A 19,131-nucleotide genomic window follows, 5' to 3' on the forward strand; every position below is an offset into this window, starting at 1 on the left:
TGAATTTAATCTAAGTTATAATGATGTATTCTGAAATAGTGATTTAATTTTAGATACTGCAATAAGTTTTAACATCGTATGCAACTTCTTGAGCAAGTTGGGTGGAGAAAATTTTCAAGAATTCTTCGTGATCATAGGGTTTGAAGAGTATGGGAATTTTGTCATCCACAAGTCCTTTTGGAGCCTTCACTAGGTAGCCTCCTTTCGTCCATGCAAACACTCCAATGGTATATCTGACCTTGTTTTCCGTCATCATCACCCGATGGCAAGGCGGAGATAATCGACCATTTAACCATACCTGCCACGACAAATCCATAAGTATTTTTAAAGATAAACACATATATTAAGAAAAAAACACAGATTCTCACATAAACTTAACTCCACCATTGCATGATCATATTTCCAATACACAATTTATGTTCTCTCTATCTTAAACCTTATTTGTTATGTCATGATAGAAGACTTACACTAAGGGATTCTCCAATGATGACAATTATAGAGTTGGGAGAAGGCTTTACACTCATCCATTTTCCATATTTGTTTTGAATCTCTAATCCATTAACCTCGTTTTGATACAAAAGAGTCAGCATATTCTGGTCATGGTGCACAACTAACCCACTGGTTGGCTCGCTGGTGTTGGACCCTTCATATTTCATGGCCCTCAGTTGATAATTTGTTGAGTCAATGAGCTCATCCACGTATTTCTCAACCCCAAAACTCTCTGAAATCATCCTCATAATTGTCTTCTCTAATTCCATTACTAGCTGAGCGAATGATACCATAGTTTTACTGCCAAATCCAGAGCAAAACAAAACCAAACAATTTTAATTTGGAAAAAAAAATGTTTAATAGGTTTGCTTAAGGGTTTTTGAAACTGAAATGTATGATATGTGTTCATTCTCGATGGCTAAGAAATATTTTGACATGATACTAGCATGTAATCATTTCTTACTATTAAAAGAATAAACTTTAGTACCTGAAGCTCATGTTTCCTTGAGGCCATAAACGGGTAGTGAGCAGTTGTTCAACGTTTTCAGCAATATGCACATCATCAGCCGATATGCTTTCATACGATGTCGGTGGTGGAGAAGCATAATAGCCACGAAAGGGCTTATCGGAAACACAAAGGTTTTTTGTTTGTAAAGGCAAGTCGAAGAGCTCTTCCAAGGCTCTAAATACCGGGCTCCGATGCTCCACGACTGGGTCGAACAAAGCCTCGAAACAACCGTACTCCTCTAGTGCCTGCCGGACTCCAAGTTTCGTCGAATCCCATTCATGGATGCCTGGCTTTATCGAGTCTTGTTTTGAGAAATCTATAACCGGAATCATACCCATCTCTGTCAAGGTCGGCTATCATTTGGTTTTCTCTTTGTCTGCAACTAGAAACTGGAATCACAATACCATATATTGAGCTTGAAACATTAATTTAATTTATAAAACATTAAATTATATGTTTAGTATTTTAATTATCATTCTTGTTTTGGTTTCATTATTCAATTATCTTTTCTTTAATATTGTATTTAATATTGATTTTATTTTAATTATTCTTTGTTAAAAAAATAATAGTAATATTGATAGTCATAAGTTAATTCACATCATTATTAAAAAAATATTATTCTTAACTTTTAATAAAAATAATTAAAATAAATTTAAAATATAATATTAAATATGATTTAAAAATTAATAATTGAATAATTAAAATAAAACAAAAATGATAGTTGAAAGACATTAAACTTGTGTCACGTGTCATGCATGCATTTCTCCTACGAACTTTCTTAATTATTTTTCTTATAAAATGGACCAATCCATTACGTAAGCAATGGTGTCAGCAGAGGCTATCTACTCGAATGTTCTTTGAAATTCCAGAAACTTGAATTATGATAAAATTTCTCAAACATTATATTTGAGTTTTTTTGTAACACCACAATTTAAGAATTAAATTTTAAGAAATTATAAAATAGTGAATTTAATTGGTATTTTGAAAGAAACGGTGGATTAAATTGTAAATTTTTAAAGTTAGCAGACTATTTTATAAAGTGCAAGAAATTCAGTGGCTAAACTCATGGTTTACCCATTTTTATTATGAGTTGAATTATAAACCCCTTCCGTACGCAGGTTCTCATTTTTCCAGTTTTTCCTTCTCCAACAACCCTCCTTTCAACTTCGATCTACTCGTCATCCGACCTCCGATCGACGAGCCGAAATTACCATCGTATTCGTTGTCAACCGAGGAACAAAACTCCTCAAATCTTTTGTCGTGAATCGTCGCCGTTCGTCGTTAATTTCAGTCGGAAGTATCATCGGTAATAAACCGATTTCAGTTGGTTTTTTATCGATTCACGACGATCCGAGCAGTCGTTTACGACACCTCCCGCACCATCGTGTTCCTTGCATCGTTCCGAGTTTGCCGGTGTCATCCTTGGTCTCCGTCGACGGCGGCGCGTGAGGAGGTGAAGCGGTCAAAGTTTCCGATTTGTTGAAATCGAGCTCTCCGCCGTTCAAAATTGTGAACCGAGCTTTGTAAGTATCTCGAAATCGCTCAAAATAATTTTTAGGATTTTTTTCGGGAATTTATCACTGTTCTCGCGCCCACAACCCGTTGACCTGACCCGACCCGTTGACCTGACCCGACCCGTTGACCTTTGACCGGCGTTGACTACTGTTGACCAAAACTTTGATAGGCTTTGACTTTGACCTAGTATACCTATCCTGACATTCTTCGACGTTCCAAATCTGATTTCGCTGTCTGTTTTTCGAAATTCGAACCCGAAGACCTCGAAATTTCCAGTCAAACCCGTTGACTTTGATTTTGACCAAAAATTTTAAATTTTCAAAAAGTCATATTTTATGCTTTCGACGTCTTGAATCCGAATCTGAAGTCCGTTTCGCCAAATTCGAACCCGGTAAGCTGTTTTTCACTGATTTATCACCCGATTCGATCCGTTTATCACAATTAAGCTCCGTTTCTGATATAATTTATGTTGATATGTATCTGAGGAATTATTAGAAGTGGAATTGAAGATCAAAGGCGTTCGAATGGAATTTTTATGATCGACCAGTATTGCACGGAAATCGAAGTAATACTTTACGGAAATCGAAGTAATACTTTACTACCTCTTTATGCTTTATGGAACATGTGAATATTGGTAAATGCATGATTAAGATAATGTTAGTCTCATTTGTGTAGTTAATTAGTTTTTACACTCGATCTGAATACGATAAAAGGGTTCAATAATTGATTATGGTGCAGATGATTTTTATAAGAAAATGAGGGATTGTTAGAATTAAATTACAAGTTCTGTGCTTAGTGATAAAGAAATCAACATGGATTTGTAACTTACAGTTTATTTCATCAAAGGTTAAATGTTAAAGGTATTTGGATGGGAAATTATGATAATACTCTGGTAAGGTAAAATTATGAAAATACCCTTAAGTTGTAAGATGTCAAGAATTGTCCCTGAAAGTTGATTAATAACTCTGAAAGGATATATTGATATGATACAACTACATACGTGTTTAAGAAATGCTAGGTTTTGCTTACGAAATACGGATAATCGGTTTTTAAACCCTAGAGGGTTTGTGCAATATATTAGAATTCTATTAAGGAATCATTTCAAGATAAGAGAATGTTCAGGAAAGCAATTGATCATAGGATCTCTAAATTATAATTATTTTCGTTAATAGCTAATATTGAAATTATATGGTTAAGAAATTACGAAAATGCCCTTGAGATGTAAAATAGTCTGAGTTGACCCTAAATGAGAAAGTACTTTGAGGATTTGTACTTAACTCGATTAAGTACGAATTTAATTGTTAAGATCTTGTCTTCGTACAGAAAAATTCATGATATTCCGTTTGTAAAATTTGAGAATGCACTTGACCCAGAAATATTCGAGTAATGAGTAAATACCTGAAGAATAATTTATCGGGGGTATTCTGCTGTCAGAATTGTTCGAAAGGACTGAAATAAATGATAAGATTAAATTTAATAGTAAGATTGGACGAAAGAAAAGGATTAAAATACATTGAATCTATAAAATGACCAAAATACCCCTGTAATGAAAATGACTCAAGAATATCACCAAGCTCAGGAATGATTGGATATCCTCGAGCTCTGAAATGAATAGAATAAAACTGAACACTAAAATTACCAAAATACCCTTATGGCCTATATTAAGTAAATGCCTTGGATTAATTAAGGAATCCAAATAAGCATAGGTATTGGACTACCTTTAAAAGTTATGGAACACAGCTTAAGTGAGCCGATCAACCTTAATGATATGTCAGTACCTGAACGACATAGATATTACTTGAATGCGTGTTCGTCTACTCAAGTTTAACTCAATGATAATTTTGGAAGTATTCAGCTCAACTCAACTCTAGCTCGTATTCAGTGGTAATAATTTGATATTTGTTAGGCAAATCAACCACGAAGACCAAATTGAATTGAACAGAAGTACAGTATGTATCCGAAATTCATAAACGTCTGGATTACCCTGGAAAACCCTAAAGTAACTAGAATGGACATGACTGCTAAATGAACTAGGTAACTTCAATGATTGATGTTGAAAACATTTTGATATTTCGATATAACAAATTAAGTTAAATGAATTTTAAGATTTTCCAAATGATTTTCTAAGTATATTCGATAGAATTATTCGAATATCAAAACATTACTCCAAATATTTCAAAGATCATTTTTAATCCTTACTCAAAGTGTAAAATTAAGTTTTAATCTTAAAACAATTTCAAAATAATTTTACAAAGTATTTCGAACCATTTCAAAGCCAAAAATTCCAGATTGCTCAGAGGGAACCGATTCCCCCTAAGGGGGTACCGATTCCCCCCTAAGGGGGTACCGATTCCCCCCTGAATGGTTTGGCTCCGAGATTTCCAGAATGCTCGGAGGGAATCGATTCCCCCATAGGGGGTACCGATTCCCCCCTTGTATAACGGTCGAAATATTTGAATTTTACACTTAGGGAACCGATTCCCCATAGGGGGTACCGATTCCCCCCACGCTCCAAGCTGTTTTATTAATTGTTTTCACACTAAAACGACTATATGATCTTCACTAATCATCCCCAACATTCATAAGTGATTCAAGGTGTATTTAAACAAGTTCTGAAGCCCTTGATCAACAAGAAATCATAGAGAAACAAGAGAGAAAGCATCAAACACCAAGTTTGTGCAAATCAAGCCAATTTTCCTTTCAATATTCATTTTGCTTTCAAGAACACCATTTGTGCTCATTTGTAATTATCTTTGAGTGTTCTTTTCTTGTTCTAGAATTGTGCAAACATCTTACCTTGTGAGGTTTTCCTTGTAAGTTTGCAAATTTGTAATCTTCTCTTTGGGAAAGAGTGTTCTCAAGAATTAGGGTATATTCTTGAGGGTGTTGTAAGGTTATCTCTTTGGCCTCAAAAGAAAGAACAAATTAGTGAATTTGTTGGAAAATCCTTAGTGTGGATAGTTAAGGTAGTGGACGTAGACTTTGATTGAGAAAGTCGAACCACTCTATATTGCTGTGCAATTACTTTCAATTTTCTGCAAAAGCTTCAACCAAATTTTTAATTGCCAATTCACCCCCCTCTTGGCCAATTCCGTCAATCGATTAACTCAACAATTGGAATCAGAGCCTAACTCATTTGAAGGTTTAATCGCCTCTTGAGTTGATCCGGGAAGAGTTAAATCGATAAAGATGGCGTCAACTTCCGGTTCATTCTCCATGGAAGAATCCAGACCTATTGACGTGCTTCCACACTTCAATGGAACAAATTATCGTCATTGGAAGAGGTGTATGATGATATTCATCAAAGCATTTGATATGGAAGCTTGGATGATAATCAAGAAAGGATATTCCTCTCCTACTAAGAAGGTAAAGAAGTGGAGTGTTCAAGAACAGAAGGAAGCTCAACAAAACTCAAAGGCTATGCACATGTTGTGTTGTGCAATTGATCCTAATGTATATAAGGGAGTTTCTTCTTGTTCAAGTGCCAAGGAAATGTGGGATAAGCTTGAGGAGATCTATAGAGACAAGGAAGAACAAGAACCAATAAAAGTGATGTCTCTATTAGCTCTCACAGAGCCAAAGGCATCTTCTAACTCAAATATATCAAATTCAAAATCTTTTAATGAGTTACAAGATGCTTATGATAAATTATTTTCGGAGTTTGAGACCATGAACTCCAAATACAATAAATTGATTTCTAAATTTATTGCTAAAAATGATCTTCTTTTGAAAGCTAAAACATACTTGGAAAATCAAAATGAAATGTTGAGAAAGGAGTTAGAGCTTTCAAAAATAAAATTTGAAAACTTTGAAAAAGAAATTTTCAAATTAAACAAACTTCTTCTAGAAATGAAAATGGATTTTGAAAATCAAAATGAAATCTTGAAGAAGGATTTAGAACTCTCAAAAATGAAATTTGAAAGTATTGAAAAAGAAATTTTCAATTTGAAAGATAAGCTTGAATGTTTAACAAGAGAAAAAGAGATCATTCTAAATAATTCATCTAGTTCAATAATGACAATATGTTCACATTGTCATTATCATGGTCATAAGGAACATACTTTTCCTTTAAAGAAAGGAAAACGATTTAAAATTAGACAAGTATGGGTTCCAAAAGGAACAAGAGGCATTGAAACTAATGTTCAAGGATCCAAAGCAATTTGGATACCAAAATCTACTTAAATGTCTCTTGTAGGTGTGTGAGAGCAATTGTGATAAAGATGATGATATTTAAGATGCTCTAAGCCACACATAAAAAGGGAATGGGTAACCTCTAAACTTAATGTTTTTATTATTTGGTTGCTCATTTAGTTTATGCATGCATGAGGTTTTAAAATGTTGAATTATGTTTTATCTCATGTATGTTGAAAAATATTGTATGATGAACATGGTAAATTTTGGTAATGTTTTATAAACTCTAGTTCATCATATTAATTTTTGGTCAAAATTGTTTTTAAAAAGTAATTGATATCTCTTTAACAATTGATATCTATTTTTCAAGAACTTTGGTTTTGCAAAATTTTGACCTAAATTTTTTTTCTTAATGTTTATGCATAGATTTTTTGTTTAAATATTATAAAGTTTTAATGCATAACATTTTCAAAAACTTTATGCATGTTCTCTTAATCTATATAATCAACATTGCATAATGTTTTATATGTGAATGGGTTAAAAGCATAATCTTTTGAAAAATAAATTTGATAAAAGATACAATGTTTTATTTTAAATGATTGCAAAATTGATTAACATTGCATCTATTTTCGATTATGCTTGTTGGTCATAAAATAGGGATATATATATACATGATGCATTTAGATTTTATTAATATGACTATTTTGTGCCTAGTTGCTAGGGATGAGCATGATGATTTGTTATGGCATAAGAGACTAGGACATGCTAGTATGAGTGTTTTGCAACGGCTAATTCAAGGTGATTTAGTTCGAGAGTTGCCTAAGCTTAAATTTAATAATGATAAAATCTGTAATGCTTGTGCTAAAGGAAAACAAAAGCGAGTTTCTTTTAAATCCATTAATGATGTATCAACTAGTAGAGTTTTACAATTGATCCATTTAGATCTTTTTGGGCAAACTAGAACTACTAGCTTGGGTGGAAAACAATATGCATTTGTCTTGGTAGATGACTATTCTAGATATACTTGGGTTCTATTTTTAAATACTAAAGATGAAGCATTAGAACAATTCATCACGTTTTCAAAAGTAATCCAAAATGAAAAAGGTTACTCTATAACTAGTGTTAGGAGTGATCATGGAACTGAATTTGAAAATCTTGGATTTACTGAATTTTGTAACTCTAACGGTATTAGCCATAATTTTTCAGCACCTATAACCCCTCAACAAAATGGAGTTGTTGAGAGGAATAATCGAACTTTAGAAGAAATGGCTAGAACCATGCTTTGTGAAAATAATTTGCCAAAATATTTTTGGGCAGAAGCCACAAATACCGCTTGTTATATTGCAAATCGAGTAATGATTAGGCCAATTTCAAAGAAAACTCCATATAAAATTTTCAAAAATAAAAAACCTAACATTAGTTATTTTCATCATTTTGGATGTAAATGTTTTGTTTTAAACAACGGTAAAGAAAACCTTGGCAAATTTGATGCTAAAAGTGATGAAGGAATTTTTTTGGGTTATTCCTTAAATTCTAAAGCATATCGTGTATTTAATAAAATAACTTTAGTTGTAGAAGAGTCTATACATGTTGTTTTCGATGATAATCCCCTTCCGAGGAAGGATTCTTGTGTGAATGATGATGTAGGTGTTATAAATACAAATGACGTTAGACATGACGTTGGAGAACCATCATCAAAGGAAGAAACGAAAAATGAGGAAACTCATGATCCTCTTGAGAATCCAACCATTGAAGAAAGGGAAGTATCTTATCCAAGAGAATACAACTATGTCAAGGATGGTGAAATTATAGGTGATCCATCAAAAGAGGTAACAACTCGATCTTCTCTTAGAAATATTTGTAATTATGTTGCCTTTATCTCATGCATAGAGCCTAAGAATATTAAATAAGCATTACATGATGAACATTGGATTATGGCTATGCAAGAAGAGTTAAATCAATTTGAGAGAAGTAAAGTATGGACATTAGTTGAAAGGCCTAGTAATAAATCTACTGTAGGTACTAGATGGGTATTTAGGAATAAGCTTGATGAGAGTGGTAATATAGTGAGAAACAAGGCTAGACTTGTTGCTCAAGGGTATACTCAAGAAGAGGGCATAGACTATGATGAAACATACGCTCCCGTAGCTAGGATGGAAGCAATTAGAATGTTATTAGCATTTGCATGTTTCAATGAATTTAAATTATATCAAATGGATGTTAAAAGTGCATTTTTAAATGGTTTTATAAAAGAATAAGTGTATGTGGAACAACCTCCAGGTTTTGAAGATTCAAATTTTCCGGATCATGTTTTAAAATTGACAAAAGCACTTTATGGTTTAAAGCAAGCTCCTAGAGCTTGGTATGAAAGATTGTCAAATTTTTTAATTGAAAAAAGGTTTTTCAAAAGGGAAGGTTGACACTACATTGTTTTTGAAGCATAAAGGTAAAGATTTATTAGTAGTTCAAATTTATGTTGATGATATAATATTTGGTTATACTAATGATGTTCTTTGCCAAGAATTTTCTAAGCTAATGCAAAGTGAGTTTGAGATGAGCATGATGGGGGAGCTCTCATTTTTTCTTGGGACTCCAAATCAAGCAAAGAAAATATGGCATCTTCATCAATCAAGATAAGTACGTCAAAGATATGCTCAAGAAGTTTGGACTGGAAAATGGGAAACCTCATGACACTCCAATGAGCTCTTCAACAAAGCTTGACTTAGATGAAGGACGTAAATGTGTAGATGTTAAATTATATAGGTCAATGATTGGATCTCTACTTTATCTAACTGCAAGTAGACCGGACATTATGTTTAGTGTTTGCTTATGTGCTAGATTTCAATCATGCCCTAAGGAATCACATTTACTAGCTGTTAAGAGAATCTTTAGATACCTTAAGGACACTCCTAGTTTAGGACTTTGGTATCCTAGAGACTCTAGCTTTAGCTTGCATGCTTTTTCTGATGCGGATTATGGAGGATGCAAATTAGATAGGAAAAGCACCTCCGGTACTTGCCAATTCCTTGGAAATATGATAATTTCTTGGTTTTCAAAGAAACAAAATTGTGTTGCATTATCTACCATTGAAGCCGAATACATTTCAGCTGGTAGTTGCTGTGTACAAGTTTTATGGATGAAACAACAACTTTTTGATTATGGAATTGAAGTAGGTACCATCCCTATCAAGTGTGACAATACTAGTGCTATTTGTCTCACTAAAAATCCCATCCAACACTCAAGAACTAAGAACATTGAAATAAGACATCACTTCATTAGAGACCATGTCACTAAGGAAGATGTAGTTCTAGAATTTGTTGATACTTTGCACCAATTAGCGGATATCTTTACAAAACCTTTAGACAAGGAACGATTTTGGACACTTAGGAGAGAATTAGGTTTGACCAATCTATCTTCACTGAGTGTTTAAAATAATTTTAGCACTTTTAATAATAAATGAAAAATGCTTATAATAGTAAATTTTGATTGCATTCATCGCTATTAGTTAGGGGGAGTTTATGATTAGTGATAAAAAATTAATTTTATGTTCAAATATCGTTTAAAGATTAATTGAATTGTTTGAACATGATTAATTTTCAATATATGAGTTGCCAATACCACTAGAGGAAATTAATTTAGCATTTTGGGTGTTTAAAATCGGATTTTAGCATTTTGGTGCAGAGGGAATCGATCCCCCCCTTGAGGGAACCGATTCCCCCTTTGAAGGGGAACCGATTCCCCCCACAGGGGAATCGATACCCCCCTGGGGTTCTGGTTTTAGCACGGGCAGAACCCAATATTTGCTCAAACCCTCTCTTATTCCTTCACGCCGTTTCTTACCTTTACTCTCTCAAATCTCCATTCTTGCCTCAAAATCAACGTTTTTAATCGGAATTCACTTCAAATATCATCCTCTAAACCTGTTGGAATCATCAAAAAAAATGTGCAAACTTCATCTAATCTCACTCAAATCCGAAATCCTTCAAGGTATTTTTCCAAAACTTCTATTTCATCAATTTATAAACATAGAACTAGTTTTAATTAGTTCTAGGATGAACTTTAGATCGGGCATTAATTGTGTTTTGATTGAATTATGTTGTTGTTATGAAAACTATATTGTTTCTCAAAACCGTATTTTTCAAAAGTTTTCAAAAACTTTGCCCATTAGGATTGATTTAGAGAACCTTGAATATTAAGGACTCAATTGAGTTTTGGGATTGATTGAATTACATACATGTGTTTTTTAAATTTGCAGGTTACATATTCTATTCCGATTCTTAAACCATGTCAAATCCTAAACGACATAGGACATTGTCTAGTCACTCAAGTCAAAACCGACCTCTTATTCCTCCACCCAATCCAAATAACCCAAATATGACCATTATGAACTCTTGTTTCAACGTACCTGGTTATGGACAAGATCTATACCATATGTACCATACTTGTTTTGAGTCATATAAAATCTGGGAAGAGTGTATCCCTTCGATCCAAGCTATAGAAGATATAGACTTCCAATATCTTCCTACTCTTAAATCCTAGAAGTTTGATAAACTCTTTTTAACTCAAACCTTTGGTTTATCATCAATTAGTCCGTATTTTTCTATTCCAATGTGGTATGTGTCCAAAACGAGCTCCGATCTGAAACTATAGGAATTTGATCCTATCTTTTAGGATAATTCATTTTTATTGACTCCGGCACAATCGCTACCCATTTTGGACTAGATACCTCAGGTTTAATGAAAAAGAGACTGTGGATTCACCCTATAAGTCTAAGGATAGTGAGAGTTCCCTAAGAACTCATCGTGATAGATTCTTTCATTATTTGATCTCTTGGTGGTTTAGACCATCCGGAGGTAGGTACTCCTCCCTTAGGAACATAGATATATGGTGGATATATTGCATCCAACATAAAAAGAAGATTTATCTGCCACAGATCATTTTTAGTGAGTTTCCATAAACATTGTTCCTTCCAAGAATATAGAAACCTTGGTTTATGGTTGTCTCCTTAGTAATTTGTTTATCAAACTCGGTCTTTGGGTCAATGGGTTTATCATCATGAACTCAGAACTTTTAATTGTGAAACATTTTGATGTTCATGGATTGTTTTATTTTGGGTGTTTGAATTTGTTGGATAAATGGATATTTGAACTTATATGCTTATATATTTTGGTTTGATTTTCACTTTCATTTTGAGCTTAATGTTTATTTTTGCATCATTTACATATCAGTTGCATTATGACCAATTTTGCCATTTCACATTAATTATGAATATTGATTATGAAAACTAATGGCTAACGTTTCTCTTGCTTGTGATCTTAGCAGCTTATATTATATATAATCAATTGGCTAACTGATTTCAAAACCTTGTTTAAATTCTTTAAAATGTCTTTTTGATTTAACAAAAAGGGGGAGAAGTGTTAAAGTGTTTTTAAATGATAAATGGGAAAAGTGTTAAAGTAAGGGGGAGTAATTTCAAAATTTGATTTCAAAATCTTAAAATTACTAAAATGTTTTTGTTATATCAAAAAGGGGGAGATTGTTGAAAACATTTTGATATTTCGATATAACAAATTAAGTTAAATGAATTTTAAGATTTTCTAAATGATTTTCTAAGTATATTCGATAGAATTATTCGAATATCAAAACATTACTCCAAATCTTTCAAATATCATTTTTAATCCTCACTCAAAGTGTAAAATTAAGTTTTAATCTTAAAACAATTTCAAAATAATTTTACAAAGTATTTCGAACCATTTTAAAGCCAAAAATTCCAGATTGCTCAGAGGGAACCGATTCCCCCCTAAGGGGGTACCGATTCTCCCCTGAATGGTTTGGCTCTGAGATTTCCAGAATGCTCGGAGGGAACCGATTCCCCCCATAGGGGGTACCGATTCCCCCCTTGTATAACGGTCGAAATATTTGAATTTTACACTTAGGGAATCGATTCCCCATAGGGGGTACCGATTCCCCCACGCTCCAAGCTGTTTTATTAATTGTTTTCACACTAAAATGGCTATATGATCTTCACTAATCATCCCCAACGTTCATAAATGATTCAAGGTGTATTTAAACAAGTTCTGAAGCCCTTGATCAACAAGAAATCATAGAGAAACAAGAGAGAAAGCATCAAACACCAAGTTTGTGCAAATCAAGCCAATTTTCCTTTCAATATTCATTTTGCTTTCAAGAACACCATTTGTGCTCATTTGTAATTATCTTTGAGTGTTCTTTTCTTGTTCTAGAATTGTGCAAACATCTTACCTTGTGAGGTTTTCCTTGTAAGTTTGCAAATTTGTAATCTTCTCTTTGGGAAAGAGTGTTCTCAAGAATTGGGGTATATTCTTGAGGGTGTTGTAAGGTTATCTCTTTGGCCTCAAAAGAAAGAACAAATTAGTGAATTTGTTGGAAAATCCTTAGTGTGGATAGCTAAGGTAGTTGACGTAGACTTTGATTGAGAAAGTCGAACCACTCTAAATTGTTGTGCAATTACTTTCAATTTTCTGCAAAAGCTTCCACCAAATTTTTAATTGCCAATTCACCCCCCTCTTGGCCAATTCCGTCAATCGATTAACTCAACAATTGAGGATTTAGTAAGTGATTTGGATAAGTCTGGAAACTCTGATGAGTTTACATAGTGTATAATTACAATGGGTTATGATCAAATTAATCAAGTACGTCAGCATTACATGATATTGTGGAAGCGTGGAAATGAAATTAAGAGCATTGGAATATTTGTTAGTCTCCTTAAGATCTGTTCAGTGATGACTCAGAAGATGATATATGGATAATAATATTTGGTATTAAAGAGTAAATACCATGGAAGGTTAATGAATTGACAAGTTGATAAGTATTGTTTCTGAGAGCTATTCATTTGGAGTTGTTCGATAAATTGATTAATCGACATAGATTGTAAATGTCCTGAACCTTCATTTCTTCCTTACCAGCTCAAGTCATATTCTGAATAATTGATGATTTTGTCAGTTATTGAACTCTTCCAATAGTGATTCTGAATTCCGATATTCTATCAGTATACTGAAGATCTGTGTTTTTCTGTTTGATAAGATTATCCAGTACCTGAATAATATATGTAAACTCTGGTGTGTTCCCTAATTATATAAATATTTTATCTGATTTCCGACTTGAATTATGTTCTGATACATTACCTGAATTCTGTTCTGATTTCTGATCTGGATTCTGTTCCGATATCTGTTCTGAATTCTGTTCCGATATCTGTTCTGAATTCTGTTTTGATTTTTGATTTCTCCGTTTACCGACGGAGAAATGTTTTATTTGGGGGGTTTATTGTTGGAGGAAGATTATCTGCATGCTTCTCGGCTGTGTGCTCAGGGCCTTACTGGTTGTGCGGGGTGTATGGTTCCGGAGAACCTACACAAACAGATTGTGAAATGATGGAGGTGTATATATATATGTTTTAAAATAAAAATCTGTATCTTTTTACTGGTTTTATGGGAACACACTAAATAACATATTCTGATCTCCTGAATTCAGTCATCCGAAATATTTCCATATGAACTGAAAGTTCATTGTCTGTTACCACCTGAAATATCAGTAGGATCTCTGCTCAGCATAAAAATCTGTAAATGTTCGGAAACAATAAGGAAATATATATTTATCTGTATCTGCACGTTCATCAGCATCATCTGGTAGTTCTGTATTACTGAGCTTTTCGAAGCTCACTCTATTACTCACATTTTCAGGTTAAAAGAATTGTACCAGTACAGCTATCGACATCAGTAAGAGAGTTCTTCCGGCGTTGTTGCAGAGTATGATACATGTGATTAGGGGGCATGTAATTGTATTTTGATTTATATACGAGTTTGGACATCTGTTTTATTTTTAAATAGCGACAACTTATTTTATTAGTTTACATGTACTGATAAAAAAGTTTTAAATTTTTCGTTATTTTTACAGTGGGTCGCTCCGGTGGCCCAAATTTGATACACCGGATCAGATCTGATTACCTGCATTGGTCTGGGGGTTACATTTTTTAATTTGAAAACAGTATACATTTGTTTTTATTTCTCAATCTATTATATTTGTTACAATAAAAGTAAAGTCGGTCAAATTATATATCAAATTCATTGTTCATTTTTTTTAAATTAAAAATATAAGATCGTTATACTTACATATGAACTTCACTATTAATTATTTTTTAAATTTAAAAATTCATTATTTTACAAAGAAAATGTTTATTTCATAAAGTGAAATTTTAAATTAAAAAAATGGATGATGTTAGCACGACAAGCACATATGAGTACCGTTATTAATGAGTATTATTAAATTAATTTATAAAACGTTAAATTATAAAGTATTAAACTCATAATTATAAATTAATTGAAAATCTAAATGTAGTTTAATTAAAATACAATATTTATAAAATATTAGTTTTAGGGTAAACTATATCATTAATCACCTAACTATTTACCCCATTTACTTTAATAATTGATTTTTTAATTTTGTCAATCTGGTTACCTAACTATTTAAATATTGTCAATCAAGATACATGTCGTTAAATATTAACGAGGAGATGATGTGACAGTTAATATTGTATAATTATACATTTAATCCTTATTACTTACATATTATATTAATTTGGTCCTAACTTTTATTTAATTCAATAAATTTAATTCTTAATCCGATGGTTACATGTGTCACTGTGTGATTATATTTTTTTAATATTTTTTATTTAATAAACTTTTCATTAAATCAAATAGTGGCATGTGTTACCAATTGAATGAATGGAAAATAAATTAAATCAATAACCGCTGCTGGTGTTGTTTTAACCTAGGTCGCAAGCCGAAAAATTGAGCACCCTAACGGTTAAGCTAGACCACTAAATTTATCTAGTATAAAAAAATAATCTATATAATTTATAATATAGTTAATGGTAATAAATGACCTTATAAAGACTCAAACATGAAATAATTTAATAGTATGAAAATATAAAATATATATAAACAAATATTATAATTGATTAATAAATGAATATGTTTCATTTATATTTTAAATCATGTTTAATACAAAAATTAAAATAAAAGTGAATTTAATATGTTATAATTAAAATGTATCATTTTACATATTTTAATTTTATTTAACAACCCTATATTAAAATAGACTAATTCAATAAAATCAAAATTCCCCTAAAATTTTCTTCAAATATATAATGAATAAATAATAAAATATAAAAATTTTACTCTAACCGAGATATAAACAAGTCAATGCATAAGTTAAAATGCTTACCACGATAAGCCCTCAACTATTAGGAAAATTCTAAGTTAACGAAACTCTTCATTATATTTCAATTATAATATATTAAAATTATTTTTATATTTATTTTTTCATTAAAATGATTTAAAATATAAATAAAATACATTCACATATTAATCAGTTATAATACTTGTGTATTAAAATCATATTATGGTATTATTCACTTATTCCATGTTGGAGTTCTTATTAGGTCATTTTTCCTTTTTTATTGCCATTAATTATATATTATATCGTGATAGACTTGTCATTTGAATGGTGCAGCACAACGGTTGGGGAGTTTTCTTCCTCTCCTCACGTCTAAGGTTCAAACCCAAAAAAATGCAATCACATAGTGACACATGTCACTATCTGATTGAGTATTAAATTTATTGAATTAATTAAAAGTTGGGACCAAATTAATAGAATGTGTAAGTAATGAAGACTAAATGTATAACTATACAAATTTTATTACTGTCACATAATTACATTTAGATTTTTAACTAATTTATAATTATACGTTTAGTACTTTATAATTTAATATTTTATAAATAAATTTAATAATACTCATCGCTAACGGTTCTCATCCACGCTCGACGAGCGTTATAAAATTTTTCTTAAAAAAAATAATGAAATAGTGAAGTCAGTATGTAAATATACTGATTTTAATTTTTTACTAATAAAAACTGAAATGAATAGTAAAGTTGATATGTAGTTCGGCCGACTTCAATTTTACTGTAACAAATACAATAGGTTAAAAATAAAAAACGAATGTGTACCATTTCTAAAATTAAAAAATCCATGTACAAGTGCTTAGCTTTCTCTAAACTTTAGGTGATTTAAGTCAATGATTTTTACCTAGTTGAGTTCGAGTTATGTTTACATAATTTATTATAATTAATATGTTCACAAATAATGTCATCTTGACCATCTTGCAAAAGTATTATTTTTAACATATGCTCGTGTATCTTAATCTTGGATTGTATTAATCGAACATTTTAAAAAGATTAATTTGGATTTAAAAATGTTAATCATTTTCAAATTTTATTTAGGTTCATTTGCTATTTTATATAAATATTTATAATTGAAAATACATCATGCTTATAATCAGACAAGTTTACTTATTATATGGTACATAAATTGTAAGAAACCAAATTGAAAACACTTTATTTAATCCAAGTAAATTATAATAAAAATGAAATGTATTCTGAAACAGTGATTTAATCTTAGATACTGCAATAAGTTTTAACACAGTATGCAACTCCTTGGGCACGTTGGATGGACAATTTTCAAGAATTCTTCGTGGTCATACGGTTTGAAGAGTATGGGATTTTTGTCATCAACAAGTTCTCTTGGAGCCTTCACTGGGTAGCCTCCTTTCGTCCATGCAAACACTCCGACGGTATATCTGACCTTGTTTTCCGTCATCATCACCCGACGGCAAGGTGGAGATAATCGACCATTTAACCATACCTGCCATGATAGATCTAGAAATATTTTTAAAGATAAACACATATATTAAAAAAAACTCACAAATTCTCACATAAACGTAATTCCACCACTGCATAATCATATTTCCAATACACAATTTATGTGCCACGACATCACTTTTTAAACCCATAACATGTGGCATGTCATTATTTGGACATGTAATAATTTTACTTTATCACATGAACACGTGATATATGTCACATCATTACTTTAGACATATCACAGTGTCATGTCATCACTTTAGACATATGACAGTGACATGTTATCACTTTGGGCATATGCCATGTGATACACCATCGCTTTAGACACATGACATGTGACACATCATTACTTTAGACATGTGACATGTGCCACATCATCACTTATGTACATGTGGCAGTGTCGCAACAACCTTTTAGACACATAAGACTTGTTACGTTAGTAACAATCGTTAACCGTAAGTTAATTAACTATTTTCACCCAATCACGAGCCATTTTGACTTAAAATAAAATATTATAGTTAAAATACTTAAAAAATAAAAAAAAGAATTAAAATAACGATTCAAACTCATGTTATAGATGAATTTTAACATTATACCGAAGAATAATTATAAATTTACTTTCTATTAGTCGATCCATTAATTTGTTATCACTTACACTAAGAGATTCTCCATCTTCAATGATGACAATTATAGAGTTGGGTGAAGGATTCACACTCGTCCATCTGCCATCTTTGCTTTGAATCTCCAATCCATTAACCTCGTTTTAATACAAAAGAGACAGCATATTCTGGTCATGGTGCGCAACTAACCCACTGGTTGGCTCGCTGGTGTTGGACCCTTCATATTTCATGGCCCTCAGCTGATAATTTGTGGAGTCAATGAGCTCAACCACGTATTTCTCAACCCCCAAAACTCTTGAAATCATCCTCATAATTGTCTTCTCTAATTCCATTACTAGCTGAGCGAATGATACCATAGTTTTACTGCCAAATCCAGAGCAAAACAAAACCAAACAATTTTAATTTGGAAAAAAAATGTTTAATAGGTTTGCTTAAGGGTTTTTGCAGGTGAAGTATATGATATGTGTTTTGTTTGTTTTCGATGATTAAGAAATATTTTGAACTGATATTACCTTATAATCATTTCAAACTATTAAAAGAATAATCTTTTAGTGCCTGAAGCTTATGTTTCCTTGAGGCCATAAAGGGGTAGCGAGCTGTTGTTCAACGTTTTCAGCAATACTCCCATCATCAGCCGATATGATTTCCAACGATCTCGGTGGTGGAGACTCATAATAGCCACGAAGGGGCTTATGGGAAACACAAAGCTTTTTTGTTTGTAAAGGCAAGTCGAAGAGCTATTCCAAGGCTCTAAATACCGGAGTCCGGACCTCCACGACTTGGTCGAACAAAGCCTCGAAACAACCGTACTCCTCTAGTGCCTCCTGGACTCCATGTTTCATCGAACCCCATTCATGGCTGCCGGCTTTATCGAGTCTTACTTCGAGAAATCTATAACCGGAATCATGGCCATCTATGTCAAAGTCTGCTGGGGTTCTTTTGGTTTTCTCTTTATCTGCAACTAGAAACCGGAATCACAATGCCATATATTGATCTTGAAACATTAATCTAATGGGTAATTAAATGATTAGTATCTCAACTATTATTTTTGTTCCGTTTTGGTCATTCAACTATCTCTTTTTTAAAATTATACCTAATATTTAGTTTTGGTTTCATTTTGTTCACCCGTCAT

The 19,131-nt window shown here is 32.2% G+C and overlaps 2 protein-coding genes across 2 annotated transcripts; both read right to left on the reverse strand.

Annotated features, from left to right (window-relative positions):
- Positions 1–49: 49 nt before the first annotated feature.
- On the reverse strand, positions 50–1,356 carry LOC120125325 (probable 2-oxoglutarate-dependent dioxygenase AOP1.2). The gene is made up of 3 exons (XM_039143775.1): positions 977–1,356; positions 468–789; positions 50–298 (listed from the first exon to the last, which is right to left on the reverse strand). Exons 1-3 carry the CDS (start codon positions 1,333–1,335, stop codon positions 50–52), a joined length of 930 nt encoding a protein of 309 aa, XP_038999706.1. The 5' UTR covers positions 1,336–1,356.
- A 15,890-nt stretch (positions 1,357–17,246) lies between these two features.
- On the reverse strand, positions 17,247–19,131 carry LOC120125326 (probable 2-oxoglutarate-dependent dioxygenase AOP1.2). The gene is made up of 5 exons (XM_039143776.1): positions 19,125–19,131; positions 18,758–18,954; positions 18,555–18,688; positions 18,189–18,362; positions 17,247–17,394 (listed from the first exon to the last, which is right to left on the reverse strand). The coding sequence occupies exons 1-5, from the start codon at positions 19,129–19,131 to the stop codon at positions 17,247–17,249; spliced, it is 660 nt and encodes a 219-aa protein (XP_038999707.1).

The sequence above is a fragment of the Hibiscus syriacus genome, unplaced genomic scaffold (genome assembly GCF_006381635.1).
Source record: "Hibiscus syriacus cultivar Baekdansim isolate YM2019G1 unplaced genomic scaffold, ASM638163v2 tig00110430_pilon, whole genome shotgun sequence".
Taxonomy (NCBI): Eukaryota; Viridiplantae; Streptophyta; class Magnoliopsida; order Malvales; family Malvaceae; genus Hibiscus; species Hibiscus syriacus.